Below are 15962 nucleotides of genomic sequence, written 5' to 3'. Positions count from 1 at the left end.
GGGGGTGTTATGTCGTGGGCCCTAGGCCCACATGATGTTCAATGACTGACACAGACACCGTGGCTACCGTTAGTTAACTGGTCACGAGCACGTGCACTCGGGCCCCTTTATTAGCCGGGTCACCTGACTGGTGACGTCCGTGTTGGATGGGTGAGGGGGTGTGTGTGGGCCAGCCCTCGGGGGAGTGGCTGGCAGAAAACACTAGACTGTGTCCAGCAGGACACAACATTCCTCCCAAATTTTAATAAAACGAAAAACAACAAACAAAAGTCCAACCTATGGGAAGGAATGAGAAAAACAACTAAAATAATGGAAGTCCCACAGTTCAGAGATGTAGTTCGCAGGACACCGGTGGACAGGTGCAGCTGGGAGCACCCGGACGTCTTTGCACATGTCCATACTTTAACCAGGTATATCTGGGGATGAACACGATGCTGCTGAAATCCGGACCTTTCAGCTTCGCCTCAGTTGAGGGATGGTCCACCTACGTGATGTTCATCGGTCCAGCGTACTCTTGCTGTGAGGCAATCAGTGTCTTATTGTTCAAACAAGGGTGCATCAGGAGCGTATAGATGAGTCCACTGTAACACACCAGACGATTGCGTCGCTTGATCCTTTGACGACAGTCTTGGCCTTCTGTGACCTGTTGAGATTCTCGGTTGGATGGCCTGGGTACTTCCTGGAATCCATTGGTGGGGCACAGTACAGACCATCTCTCATGCTCTGGGAGGCCCCTTGGATGAGTTGCCCCGGGACTGCATATGGGCTCTGACTCTGGAGCCACTGCCTCGTCACTCGTGCAAACTTCAGGGGTGGATGTGTGTTGGATGGCCTGGGTACTTCCTGGAATCCATTGGTGGGGCACAGTACAGACCATCTCTCATGCTCTGGGAGGCCCCTTGGATGAGTTGCCCCGGGACTGCATATGGGCTCTGACTCTGGAGCCACTGCCTCGTCACTCGTGCAAACTTCAGGGGTGGATGTGTCCTGGCCAGAAACATGCTCTCGCTACCAGGATCAGGACATGCGCTGGTTCAACAGATGGTCACTGTATTTTCGGATCGTCGCTGGTTCTGGCAAATGGTGTGGGACTCCAGTTATTGGTCTTGACGCGCCAAGGATGGCAGTGATGCACATGACAGATGATGGAGTGGCTGCCATAAGACGACTTGCACCACATCTGGTGATAGCTGGCAGTGAATAGGGATGACTGTCGAATCTTTGCAGTCATGATACTCGCCGGACACTAGGTGCAGCTCTTCTGATTTGGCATTTGTGTAAGTAGAACAGGGATGCCCTTTTCTTTAAGCAGCCGGCGACAGGTGGATGACGGTCGCTATGAAGAATGATGTCACCCCACCCCAGTGGCTGTCGTATCTTAGAAGGTGCACTCAGGTGATCTTGCGAGTACTTGTTCTAGTCCCCTTTTGTTGATTCCCACTGTTCACTTGTTGTCGTCCGTTTTCCTGGAATAGGACTTTCACTGTCCTATATCTCGCCACTCCTTATCTTCTCTAGAATGTGTCAACAGACCACGTAATGCAGGTCGCTTCTTGCTGCAGTGGCATCTTGCTGCAATGACATCGTGTTGCAGTGGCATCGTGTTGCAGTAGCGTCATGCTGCAATGGCATCGTGTTGCAGTAGCATCATGCTGCAAAGGCATCGTGTTGCAGTAGCATCATGCTGCAAAGGCATCGTGTTGCAGTAGCATCGTGCTGCAATGGCATCGTGTTGCAGTGCAAGTCGCTTCTACACCTGTGCTTCTCAGGTGCGTCAGCCATTTCAGGAACGGCAGTGGAGGTAGGTGAGTTTTGATGGATCCGTTGTGTAAGACCTTCCATACCCTTCCTCTCCTTGACAGAGTATTCCAGCTGTACTTTCGGATCGCTTGGGAGGTATGTATCTCCCTTCTCTTGCGTCAGTAGTGGTGACGTGCCACTCGGAGTGCTGGACTCTCCTCCCGCCTGCACCGGACTGTTGCACACCACAGTCTTAAGGCAGTATTGGGGGCACTCCCTGAATAATCTCTGGCTCACTGCTGGGCGACGTTGGTGCAGGTGGGGTGATTACGATCTCTCTTCCTCCTGCTTTCGGGCCACACAGGGCCCCTCTCCCTTCTGGGAATTCCCTTGGTGCTTTACAGATGGCGGGTAATCGCCCTTCCGTCTCCTCTTTTCCTTGCCTCTGCTCTGGCAGCAGTGGCGCTGTAATATATCAGCCAGGTTCTCTTTACTGCGATGGGACTATTCACCGCAAGTTGGCGTGCAAATGCTCGCATTTCTCATTAGAGCTTGTCACTGTTGTGTGGCTTCTTCTCTCGGTTCACTACACTTTCAGCTCTCCAGGGTAGGTAATTCTCTGACTGAAGACATTGGTAGTGGCATCAGGGTGGCTCTGTGTGCATGGCAGCAGGGTGTCTCTCTCTCCTGGTCGGGGGTCTCTCTCTCTCCACCGGCCTGGGGGTCTCTTCTCTCTCCACCAGCCTGGGGGGTCTCTTCTTCTCTCTCCACCGGCCTGGGGGGTCTCTCACTCTCTCCACCGGCCTGGGGGGGTCTCTCACTCTCTCCACCAGCCTGGGGGATCTCTTCTTCTCTCTCCACCAGCCTGGGGGGTCTCTTCTTCTCTCTCCACCAGCCTGGGGGGTCTCTTCTTCTCTCTCCACCGGCCTGGGGGGTCTCTCACTCTCTCCACCGGCCTGGGGGGTCTCTCACTCTCTCCACCGGCCTGGGGGGTCTCTCACTCTCTCCACCGGCCTGGGGGGTCTCTCACTCTCTCCACCGGCCTGGGGGTCTCTTCTTCTCTCCACCGGCCTGGGGGGTCTCTCACTCTCTCCACCGGCCTGGGGGGTCTCTCACTCTGCATCAGTTTCTTTTTTGTCAACCTGACATGCAGTCCATGGGGCAGGTGGCACCATTCTGATCCATCTATTGCTGTGATGTCTTGACCATTGCTTAGTTCCTCCCACTCTGTCCTCTCCTTATGGTTGGCTGGGGTGAGTACAGTGGGTGTGGGCGCTTTTCGTTTTAGGTGCAGTGTTGTGTTACTTCATGCACTCACTGTGTGGCTGCGTACGTGCTTGGCGCTGTGTTTCTGTGCTCCTGGCGCCTAACTGCGCCTTATCTCTTCAGCCTTAGAGCTGTGTAGTTTCTTGGCACCACTTTGGCATGGCGGCTTTCCTGCACAATCACTTTATGCCCTTGTCAGCCCTCACTGTGTTCCTGGTGCAACAACCAGTTCTGTGCTGCTGCTGGCACTGGTTGTGTCCTCTAACGTATTATGATTGTTATATGTTTTATTTGTTTTTCACACATGGATGACATTCTTCCCTGGCACTTAGTGCATGCTGCAGAAATTGGTTCCCTTTTCTTGTATGCTTTCAATGTGATTTTTTTTTTTTAGCCGCGGTAGCGCAAAACGGCCACTAGATGGCGCTACCGGGCAAATTCTGGCTGACTGCGGTCGTTTTCCTTCGTTCTGGAACCCCGCTCAGTTCCGTTATGCTGCCGTTTGTTCTGTACTCCCGGGCTTCGATGGGGCACAGGAGTGGAGGGCAGGCACCTCGTGGTGGGTGCTGCCTTCTCTACAGCCCCGATGCCCACCAATCTGCAGACACACCTGGACGTCCCTGGGCCTCTGCGAACGGCACCAGCAGTCCTCGTGGCTCCACGGCCACTCTATGCTGCGGTAAGATTTCTCTAAATTTCTTTTTATTCTTTCTGCACACATTTGAATGGGCCTTCCATCTCGGGTTAGTCCCACGCCCAGCAGCCCTCGTGTGCTTCGGCACTTTTAATTGACGGCCGCCTGGTCAGAGTTTGCATTTACGGTGCTCTGATCGCCTGGTGGGGGGAACACGGTCTCTTCCTTACTCCACCCCACCGCCGCAGCCTCGCAGTTCACACGCTGCGCGGGGGGGGGGTGCGGGAGTTTGGCGCAGCTGCCGGTATGGGGCATTGTTTGTCTCCTTCGAGGGGTGACATAGCAGGCTACCGCTTCGCTTCAATGCCCCCGATGTCCCGCAGCCAGGGCTCACCTTACACCCGCGGAATTGCAGGCGGATCAAATGCAGGATGTGCCCCCGCTCCGCTCGATTGCACTGCGGCCAGCCTTCCTCTCTGCAGTTCTCGCTGGACACGGCTGTGCACCGGTGTTTGTCAGGTCAGCAACGGGCGGCTGCCGCTTCCTTTGCGGGGCTCCATAAAAACCCAGCACGTGTCGCCATCTCGGGCTCACCTTGTCCCGATCGCCGGACAGGCTCACTTCTTCTTCGGGGCACGTCTCAGCAGTCCGGTCTCGCCCGTGCTCATTCTGTGTTCATGGGGCTTTACCTCACACCGGCGGTAGGAGCTGCAGGCTCGTCATGTGCAGGGGGGTCAGCAGGCTCGTCATGCACGGGGTGGGCTCCCACCACCTCAACTTCACCGTGGGGCCCTTCACACGCCCCTCGGACGCTTCGATGATTTAATCACCTGCTTCAGGGTCTGCCCTCTCCAAGGGCGATGCACATTCCCCCTTCTCCCCCGGGAACAGGGCGGCTGCACACGCGGGATAGACCCCCTCGTCGCCAAATGTTATGTCGTGGGCCCTAGGCCCACATGATGTTCAATGACTGACACAGACACCGTGGCTACCGTTAGTTAACTGGTCACGAGCACGTGCACTCGGGCCCCTTTATTAGCCGGGTCACCTGACTGGTGACGTCCGTGTTGGATGGGTGAGGGGGTGTGTGTGGGCCAGCCCTCGGGGGAGTGGCTGGCAGAAAACACTAGACTGTGTCCAGCAGGACACAACAGGGGGGTGCTGTGCAGCGTACCTGTGCCACTATCAGACTGGAAGCAGGGGGGCAGATGAAGAAGGTGCACTGCTGGTGTGTTGTGAACAGTAGAGGGGGAGGGTAGGTGCAGACGAAGAAGCTATGCTGCGGCGGGGGGGGGGGGGGGGGGTCGCCAAGCACACACTCTGGCGGCCGGACTCAGTCTGGCAGCCCCCGGGGGTGCGGCGCTAACCTCTCACCGCCAGGACTTACCAGAGAAGGAGGGGAGACGCTTCGAGGCTTTGTCAGCCCGGAGGGCACTCCGCCACAGGGACATGGCCTTCCCTGAGACCGGCCCTCCTCCCGCGGTCCCGTTGAGCCCCCGGAACACACACACCACCGGTACCGGGCAGGACGATGAGCCGCGGAAAGGGAAGACGGACTACTGAAGGAAGTAGAGCCGCGTCCAATTACAGGCAATGACGCGCCAGAGAAGCGATAGGAGATAATGCGCATGCGTAGGTTAGGAACGTAATCATCGAGCTTTTACAGATCTGTGAGCGGGTGGCGTAATTGTCTGAGCGCGGATTTCCATTGGCTGCCTGGACGAGGGGGCGGGGCCACGTATTAATAGAAGTGCAGTCTCAGAATGCTCCCATTTTTTCCTTCACTTCTCACTTAGGGAGAAGCCTCAGTTCTGCTTTTGTGGGGCTGGGGCGGGGTGTCTTAAGGCAGGCTGCACTACTGAGCTTTACTCGGAGAAAGTGTTACTCGAAACGAAACACATTAGGCAGCAGACTATCACTCATACTTCATTTGAAATCAATTAAATGCCACGCCTAAGTAATCTGACAACTTGGCAGCTACGCCGACCCTGCAGCGCCCAATACAGGTCTGGGCTGTGAGACTCAACCCTCCTGAAGGAACGGGAGCTCAAAATGCACTGCACTCGAAATCTGATGCGAGACACTACTCTCTAGAACCCGGCTGTCAGGCGAGTCACTACTCTCAGGAGCGAGGACAGACACTGCTCTCCAACAGGGAGAGGCATCTCAGACTGCACTGCACCTAAGGGCGGAGACTGGACACTGCTCTCCATGAGACAGCCCTCAGTTGCAGCAGTGAGGCACTACTCTACGCCTGTGAGGGCTGAGACACTGGTCTATAGGGAGAGGGCTGTACAGGCAGGGCCATTGGAATTATGCGGCAGGAGAGGACTACATTATGTCGCAGGCTTGACTAAATTATGCGACAAAAAAAACAAAATATGCAGCATAATGCGACACGATTTGTAATAATATTACTTCATTATTTCGTCATTTTAAGGTCTTGCATAGGCAGCACTTGGCTGTCTCTTTGAGACATGCTGAATTCAAAATATGGACTTGAGAACTCCCCCCGTTACTTTTGTTCATACACTCCTGGGCACTATTTGTTTTGTTGTTGTATAGTAGTTTATTGTTCGATTACTTAAAATCATGACAATTTAGAGCAAAACAGGCAAAAAAATACATTTCATCTTAAGTACAGCAAAAAGTAGTTGAAATTGTTAAAAAGATACAGTGATGTGAAATAAATATACACACACACATATATACATATATATGTATATATACATACTTTTTTTTTATTTAAAAGAAGCAGCTAACGTGTATTTAAAAACATAATAACCTTGCTGATGAGTTGAAAACCCACCCCCAGCCTTCAGTAAAACATGCAAAGGCTCCACCAGTAAAAGTCTTGGAGTTTGATAGGGAACGCGGGGGTCCCAGATCGGTCATGGATTTAAAGAGTGTGGCGATGGTTCCTGTAAACCTACGGAGCAAAATTTTTTTTCAGTTCGGAAAACAAATTTTGTAAACTTAACATTGAGCATCTTGTTGTTGGGGTTCATTGCTGAAATGATGGCTTGCCGGCATGATCAAACGCCGTGCTTGATCCATTCACCTCGCAACAACCGCCTTCTATCCTTGAGAAATGCAGGGCAAACACACACCACATGCTCAATAGCTTCTGAGTGATGACCGCAGCCCCTACAATTAATGTCCTCATTTGAGCGACGCCTTGCAGGCAAATGTTTTAAGAAAGGCCATTCGCCCATCCTCAGTGCCATAAATCTTTTCTTCCAGGCAGCTGCATAAGTGCTCGAAAGATATGGGGCCTCTGATCTGGTTTTGAGCTCAGTGATTATAGACCAGGCGTGTTTTCTTTTAGCCAATTGTGTCCTGTCCCAATGGAAAGACCAGAGGCGAACACTTCTTTTAATGGACAGTTTTAGTGCCTGCTGGGGCGGATTAGTTCCCCAATTGTCCACGACATCGAGCAGATTCAAGGAGTGTTCGAGGAATTGTCAGTGTTTTTGGCTGGATTGACCTACTGATATTTCTTGCCACAACTTGACCTCCAGGCATCCTTCCCTTGAATTACGTAATTTGTGACACAACTTGATGAATGCACCTGCTCCGACACCCTCATGGTTCAGAAGGCCAAACTCGAATCTGATCTGAGATGCCGATTTCGGAAGGTGCCAGGCTTGTTTTATTCAGCATTGACGAGTTGCTCCCCAAAATTATTTCTTGACCATAGGTTTAAACAGTTTGTAAACTTTGCCTTCATGACTGTCAGGAGGGGGGATAAGCTTGGGCCAAGTAGCTGTACCAAAAGTTTCATTGTTGCTGCTCGAGGGACAATGCTTTTGCTTTGACCGCTTCTTTCTGTTTTACAAAAGAGCCCTTGGAAGCCATATGAATGCCCAGATATTTATGCGATGTCACAGTTTCAATTTTTTTGCCATCAAAGAACCACCCGCCGGTTTGCTGCTTCCGATTCCCGAAGGTGATAGCTTTCGTTTTTGAAAGATTTAATTCCAGAGCGTTACTTGATGTGAAAGAAAGCAGCTGGTCAAGAAGTCTCTGTAAACCGACCCTTGTGTGGCTGAATAAAACAAGATCGCCGGCGTAAAGCAAATTGCTAATTAGAGATCCACCAAGTGACGGGGGATGAGAGTTGACCTTGTCCAATAGATGGGATAAATCAGAAATGAAAAGATTGAATAAAAGAGGGGCCAACACACACCTGTGTTTGACCCCACAGAAGGTCGGTATTTTTCTTGAGACGTGTGACCCGTCACCCAACTTGATGCGGAACCAGGTGTTTGAATGAAGTTGGATTATTCATTTTAACAGGTCACTCGGGATTCCCCATTTTTGTAATTTGTGCCATAACAGGGCCCAAGGCACCCGGTCGAAGGCCGCTTTAAAGTCAACAAAGCAACAGTGTAATGACGTTTTTAAGAATGCTGCTTTCTTCGTAAGTACGGATAGGGCCAGTAGGTTGCTAGTAGTACCCGATTTGGCCACAAAGTCAGTCTAGTTAAATGGCAGCCGCTGAGTTTTTTGTGCCCAGGATGACAGATCTTCCAACAGAAGGCTAGCGTAATATTTGGAGTCTACATCGAGGAGTGCTATCATCCTAAAGTTTTTAGGATCAGCTCTTCTGCCTCCTTTAAAAACTGGGTGAATTATTGCTCCTTTCCATGATTCTGGTATATCATAAGTGTGTCGACAATGCAAAAATAATGGGGCCAGATGTTCGGACCAAAGCGTGGGGTCAACTTTAAACAGCGCCTGTTAGGGCCTGGAGCCCCGTACGACGGGGCGTTGCTAATACAGCGAGTAATATTTTGTCTCATGCCTTCGTAGGAGAGCCAGAAGTTTGAAAGTAAAGGGTCTTGCTGAAACTTGGTTTCCACGGTATTGATAAATGAAGTAGAAGCATTGGGTTTATCTTGTATGGTTAATGAGCCATTTCTCGTTGTTTTCCATGGTGAGGTGAAGTTCAATTGATCCCTTCCTTTATTTTGATCTTGGAAGTGCTCTGTTAGAAAAAGAACCTATTCAGCTTCGCTTATGTTGGCGCTGCATTGGCCAGTTACGCCCAGTGTCCTCCTGTTCACCAGTGATCAAAAGGATTTAGGATTGGAGTTTTTACTGGCATGGACTAGTTTCAACCAGAACTGGTCGGCAGCTTTATATTTGTCCTTGTTTATAGATATTCTCAATGCTTTCTGAGCTTGCTTGTAGATGGTGAATGCATGAGCATTTCCCTGACGTTTTCTGGCGAGACGTAATGCAGCATTGCATTTGGTCTTTAATGTTTTTGTCTCTGCTGTAATAAGAGGTTGTACAGGGTTTGAAAATGTACGCACTGAAGGCGGGAATTGGCTCAGCAATTGTTGGATGAGACTTTTTTTTGTTTTGTTGACTTTTGGCTTTCCAGCAAACACACACAGCATTTTCTTTTCTTTGTTTCTTGCTCATCAGATACGCGCCTGTTACGTGCACTTCCCCCCCTCCTCCTTGTTTTCTTTTGCTCCCATTTGATCACCAGATCCTGTTCGAACATTGTTTAATTCTATTTGTTATGAAATTATTATACAAAATTTTACCAGCCGACCCGAGACTTGAACCCAGTTCCAAAAGGCTCGAAGTCGCCAGCTATGTTTCTTAGGCCATATCTTATTTGAAAAACAAACTGCTTCCCTGGGGACATGCTTGTTGGATTCTCGAGTTCAAGTGTGTCCCCTCCCTCATGTTGCTCCCTCACCCCTTTCCCCTCCCACGGACCACTTCTACAAACCCATCTCGGTCCTCGTTGAACTGTATCCATCTTGTATGCGATATAGGCGCTGCTGGGCGGATTTATGTTAAAGGTGATCCAGCGAAAAAGGGCTATTTACATATCCTCCCTGCATCACAGACCCATCATCACACTAACTCATTCATAAACGCATTAATTGGCGGGGCCTATAACACCAACACTCATACGATTTTCACTCGAGTCTGCACCCCAGAGGAAAGAAGTGCTGGACATGTGGGTGTACCTTATTACCTATAGAAAGAAGAGTTATTTACGTTATAATACACAATACCCTTAGTATCGCTAGACTCCTAACCTTAACATCAAGGCACTCCACCACTTGGTCGATGGACCAATTAGTTGGAGTGGTTGATGGTGATTTAGAACCAGCTAAAACACATTTAAAGTTTCAGACCCTTTTAATCAATATCTTATTAAAGAATCACAAACTCATTCTCTGTTAATAAATGTTTAGTTTATCTAATAAATTCACCTTCATTGGCATAGTCAGCATTTAATCAATCAGAATTTTCAATAAACATTTGGCACAAATCAGCATGACATTTATATTTACCTAATTTTTGATACAGGTGACCATTTCCCCGAAACCCGTCCGCCCTGCATAAATCAAGTCCCTTCTGATATTATCGTCCAATCAAATGCAGGCTACGATCCATATTAATTCGGGAAAAGTTCTTTTCGTTCGGCACGACACAGTCCCAAAGGTATCCAAAGGACCAGACAATTGCGCAAGCAAATTGATCAACGGAGATTCGGAACACCCTTCTGGAACGCACTAGTCTATACCCTCTTCTACAGTTCCCCTTTTATAGTGATTTCTAAAATAATCGGCAACATTTTCTAAACTCTAAACACTCGGATTGGCTAAGCCCCTCGATTTTGTAATATTGGTCATGATTCCCAGAGTTTTCTTGGTTCTCATGGAATTTGATAGGTCATCCTTTAGATTGTACAGTTCTCATGCGAAAGGGTCCGAAGTATCAATATGCAGGCCTCTAAGGACAGGTTGCCATTGTCTTTTCCTCTCATTCACACTAGTTGAGTTTTGGCAGTCCTCCATGTTCCTATCCTTGACGAGGAACACTGTGCCCTGGTCGGAGGACGCCTGGAGATCTTCGGAGCCATCCGAGTCTGCGCAGTAGACATCGTGCTCACTCGATGGTGGCCACTTCCGAACTCCATTTTGAATATCATGGTCTAGTAGGCCTGAATGCCAACTTAAGCAAAACAAACATAAAAAGTAATTAATATATGGAAATTAAGATTCTATTGTTTAAACCCACACTAATCCCATTCTAGATTGGTATTTTCCTAGTTTATAGCAACATTTAAAGCAAAAGTACTCACCATTCCGCAATATCAGGAACGCAAACCGTTACAAGGCAACATAAATCATGCAAATCTCTATCACAATGCATCCTACAGTTATAATGCGTACCACAGTTAATCGTTCGAATTATTTGCCATGCAATTAGCATTTAGTCCCTCGTGTAATTCATGTTTATTAAGGTGCAGGGTTGATTAATGTTAACACTCAAAACAGTTAATACAAGTTAATATTTAGAAGAGTTACGTAATTAGTATTTTATCATGCAAAATAGAGAAGGTATACAAATTTCGTTTTACCTGCTCCACCAATCCCCCCTTTGGTGATTTTTAATATCACCACAACTCCCACTAAATTTTAGTTAACATTTTTATGGAAACGATTTCTCAGTTCTCTTACCGTTGGTTACGTCACATCATTGTTTATCCCATCTCATCCTCTCTTGTTTTCTTATACATGTTTTCTTTCCATTCTTCCAGTTCTATATCCCCCATTTCTCTTTCCTTTGTTTCTTTCTCTCTTTTCTTTGCCACTTCTCTTTTTATTCTATTTTGTACCTTTCTTCTGTTTATACAGACACACCCTAATCTCAAAATTAATACTAGTACTACCACACAAATCACTGGAATTAGACTCTTACCTACAAATGTACTACCTAATTTGATTAAAAAGCTTTTTATAGTAGAAAACCCTTTACCAATCTTTTCCCAAACACTTTCAACCTCCAATGGAACAATTTCCTCATGCAAGTCTGTTATATTCTTAATATATTTCTTTAAATCTTGACTCTCGTCAGGAATATAAGTACAATAATGTTGCACTTTCAGCAGCCCACAGACTCCTCCCTCTTTTGCCAAAATAATATCAAGAGCAAGTCGATTTTGCATAACCATGGCTCTCATGGCTACCATTTCGGTATTTACCAGTAAGAACCCTCCAGCAGTGCTTGAGGGTCGCTTTAGAGCCTGTGGGGTGCGCTTTTGCCACTGGGGGGCAGTTTTGCAGCAGGGCTGCAATGTCTGCTGCTTGAAACAAAATCGGGAGTGGTGCTTCTTGCTACCACCCCCTTAACTCCCACCCCACCCCCGCTTCCAGGGCCGGTCGAGCAACAATCTGCCAGGACTGGTTGCTGTTCCCAGTCCGGCCCTGGTCCGATGGCTTTGCGGGCAATCCGCTGTATGCTGGTAAAGCAGCAGGATGTGAGGCCACTTTTGGAGGCAGAGCATGTGGCTTCCTACAGGATTGCAGGCAGTTGTCAGATCAGCAGCATACTGGCCCAGCGTGGTGCACGCAGCAGCTGCTGCATGTATGCAGGTTGGAGCTGCAGAGGCAGAGGCTCTTGGGTAGAGCTTGATCGACGGCCAGCTGTTCGTTGCATAATCAGGGCACATGGCGAACACCCTCGTCACCAGTGTAGCGGGGACCAACTCTGAGAATGAGGTCCCAGCTAGGTAAAGGCCACTATATGCTGGGAGCCCAAGAATGACATGCACACATGATAGTATGGTACTGACAGAAAGCCCCGTGCGGTCCACACCCCTTTATTTTATAGCCTCTGGCCACGCCTGGCCACAGGATGTAAAAAAGATGCATTTTCAGGTGAGGGCTCGAGTGTGAGGGCCCCGGGTGGCTCAATACAAATAGGTGTGAGAGGACCGTACTACAGTACCTGTATAGTTGAGAACGAACCGGCCTTCCCAGCCATTGCCTGTCCACTGTCATGCAATGGCACAAAATTCTGTGTCTGGTTGTGTTTATCTTTACTGCAATTTTCCACAGGAGCCAGCGAAAACAGCATCCAAAACAGCGTTCCTAATGAAACTCAGTAACCAGTAACATAGCACATCATGCTGTACCAGTGTGAAACACCATGAGCTCTCCTCTTTCTGTACAGCTTCAGCAGACAAGGTAAGTGCTCTCGAGATTGTGATTAAAATTGGTGATATGTGGGGGAGTGGCTAGCGGCCGACGAGTATGGCCGCTGCTTGAGTGAGCTCCCGCATCCCAGTCGATAATCCTTCACAATCCTGTGCCATCCAAACTAGTGAGCACGTTCCAAAAGTGTCGCAGGACCTGTGGAACCTGTTGAGGGTGTTCGAGTAAGTGTGGAGCCTTAACAGACGTGATTTCATGGGCTCGCAAGAAAACGAAGGTGGCTCCATCATGGCGGAATCCGGTCACTCGGTGCTGGAGGTCGGGATCCTGTGAGCGTGGCCGCGCCGTCACCCCACCGAGACGAGCTGTGGCGCAGGGTGCAGGCCCGCAAAAGAGGCAGACTCGGCTGGAGTGAGATGAGAGATCCGGAGTAAGTCAACAGCGGGTCGGAGACACAGAGGCAGGCGCCTTGCAGCAGCACCTCCAAATTGAGGCCCCGGCTTTGGAGGCCTGCTAGGAACAGACTCTTTGCAGTGAAAGAGACAGCGGAGGGGCAGCTCGGGGCTGCTCGTGGACATCGGCGCCAGCTAGAGAACGTAGGAGGGACACCCGGAGGTGGCGGCTTGCTTCCCAAAGGTGCCTGAGACCCAGCGCACTGCCACAGAAACCCAGAGGTGAGGTGGCGGGTGTCCCGAGGCGGTTCCCACAAATTGGGCCCCTGGCTTTGGAGGCCTGCTAGGCCCGGACTGGACCTTGTAGAAATCGGGACACTTCACTGAGGGGAGAAAGCGGAGGGGGGCTTGAAAACACCAGGGGACATCAGTGCAGGCTGGCATACATAGGAAAAGATACTCAGTGATAGCGGCCTGCCTCCCCCCACCCACCCTCGTGCCTCGGTCGTCCCCCCCTCTCCCTCTCTAAGGGTGGACAGTCACAAAGACCAGGCTGTTGCGCCGCAAAAGGAAAGCCACTCAACACTCGAATGGGGCTGTGAGTAGCAGACATTCGGGACAGAGACAGCCCACCTCCATGGATACTCAGCTGTCTATTGAGGCCATATTGTGAAGAGAGAGAGCCTCGGTTACGACTGCGCCCATGCATGTGTACCTCTGAAAGGGTGACGAAGACAGGTACATTGACATACTGCGTGACAAAAGCAGCTGGGATGATTCCAAGAACGGACAAAAGGCACTGAGGGGACCAGGGTTCCGGGTGGCGTAGAAGTAAGTGAAGCAGAGCCGCCGCATCCAGTAGTGCCCGCATTGAACACAAGGCGTGATTTTTTTCGCTCCCTGCCTCCACCGGTTGGTCTACTAAACTCCAAAGAGAAGTGGGAACCAACTGTAGACAATTCAGAGGTGGACGACGCTGAAGTGGTGGAAACGGTGATTGGGGCATACAATCTAGCCCACCAAAGAAGTGACAGAAGTAGGCAACTACAACGCTGTAGGAGAGTAGGGTCTGCAATCCTATGATCACCCAGATTTTTTGCTTTTGCTTCATTGGTTTACGACTTTCCCCGGCTGTGGGCCTGCCGATCAGACCCACAGCCTAGCTGTTCTCTCTCGAAATTAACACACATGTACATTAGGTGCATCCACTAATTGGAACTGGGCCGCCTTGTCAGTCCCTGTCTCCGCATACCACAGGTATCCAGGGCATCGGTGTACCCAGGGCCTACCAGGGGCTGCAGCATGTATTATGCCACCCCTGGAATGGCCGCCCAAATCTGACACAACTGGCTGCACGACAGCTGGGGCCACGTGGTGTAATCACCCGTTGCTGTAGGTGTAGTATTCCTACACCTAACCCTAAAATGGACACATGGATTCCTATCAGTCACTCCTATGGCAGGCCTTATCAATCCTGAAGGCAGAGTGCGGGGAGTCATGTGGGATGGTGCTCTGGCGCGAGCCGAGCCCGTCGACGGCTTGCAGAACCAAGTCCTAATAGCCGTTCCATGGTGACGCGGGCCAACTATTTGCTAACTTTGGCATCGCATCACCTACACATGTCGAGTAAGGTGTCATACGAATTGGAATACGAACCCCTCGCTAGTTCTGGCGACGGGGTTAGCATTCCCCCCTTCTAGAGGGGCACGACATGGAAGTAACCCTGAACCCCGGTTAAAGTTGACTCAAGCCTCGGCATCACAAAATGGATGCTGCCACCAGACACAAGTCTGACCTCCTGCTGCTGGGGGACCTTCCAGCGAAGGGAGTTTGGACAAAGGGTTTCCTGTCGAGGGCGGTGTTAGCACCATCCCAGACAGGGTTTGTGTATTCCAGGTAGGCAGGGCTGAAAGGAAGGTGATTGCAAGTGGCACCCCGGTGCTCACTGTGCATAGCCCGGCTCAGACCAGTTTCGGGGGCACACCAGCCCCTGAGCTGGCGCGAAGCCGGACAAAGGATAGGGGTGTAACCACCCCCCTCCTGGCTCCACCCATAGGTAGAACCTAGTCACGGGCCAACCCCTTTTTCTTAGAATAAAGGTAGGAGCGAGTCCCCTTCCCAAATTGGATAATCAGATAATCGGATACCTCCGAATCACGAACCACTTTCCACGAAAGGAACTCTTGACTATTTCTGAAGACTCTCCCTTGTGGCTAAGGAGTAGCCACCCTGCACCAGCAGGCACCACCTAAGCGCTTGCGGTTTGCTGTAAGTCTCTCCTACGGATCAAGACTGCCCAGCTCGACGAGACCCGAGTTCCCTGCCATCTCTGACCTTTTACCTCCCTCATCAGCTCAGCTGAGAGTCGTAGGTGTGACGAGACCTGCGGGACCGGCTATCTTCAGGACCTGCACGACGCTTATCTAGCACGCCCACCGAGGGACCCTCGAGTGAGTGCACCTAGGGTTTGAGGAGCCCTAACCCTGAGCAGCTCCAGCATCGAAGTCTGTCTCCCCAGCATCCACGAGATCTGCGTGGGGGCCCTTCCGCTTCTTGCTGTTCCCCGCGTTGTCCGACCACTTGCCGACCGGCTTGTGGCCCTCTTCACGACGCTCCAAGATTATTTTGCATCCCCGGTCTGGTTGCTCCAGACTGGCTCTTGCTCCCCTTCAACAGAGAAGTACCCCGGACCCTCCTGGTCCACTCCCGACGCCATCTTGACTCCCCCGCTTGGGTGGCCACTGCCAAGATCCGCTGCCCCTTCCTGGGCCCAGCATCATCGACAGCAGACGCCTTCGTGGGACAGCTCGCCCTCCATCCTGGTCGCCGCCGCGCCTCCTGGTCCGAGGAACAGCCGAGTCCGACGTCACCCACTCACCTGGTCGAGGTGACTTCAGCCGGTACCCTCCTGGTACCCACACGATCGCTGGCTAGCGGTTGAGAACTGAGTCCCCT

General features: G+C 50.6%; 1 protein-coding gene across 3 annotated transcripts in view; it reads right to left on the bottom strand.

Annotated features, from left to right (window-relative positions):
• LOC146863473 (uncharacterized) overlaps window positions 1–5678 on the bottom strand; it is a 336901-nt gene extending 331223 nt beyond the window's left edge. For 2 of the 3 annotated variants that reach the window (XM_085642899.1, XM_085642898.1), the window contains exon 1: window positions 5028–5193. Coding sequence is in view for 1 of the 3 variants with exons in the window: in XM_085642897.1 (XP_085499023.1) it covers window positions 5028–5091 (64 nt within the window). In the remaining 2 variants the exon portion in view is untranslated. Of the gene's footprint in view, window positions 1–5027 lie in introns of all 3 variants that reach the window. The other variant, XM_085642897.1, reaches the window with a different exon arrangement.
• Between the last annotated feature and the right edge of the window lie 10284 nt (window positions 5679–15962).

The sequence above is a fragment of the Triturus cristatus genome, chromosome 2_2 (genome assembly GCF_964204655.1).
Source record: "Triturus cristatus chromosome 2_2, aTriCri1.1, whole genome shotgun sequence".
In the NCBI taxonomy this organism is placed as follows: Eukaryota; Metazoa; Chordata; class Amphibia; order Caudata; family Salamandridae; genus Triturus; species Triturus cristatus.
Note: the sequence above shows the minus strand (reverse complement) of the source record. Positions and strands in the feature narration are given on the sequence as shown.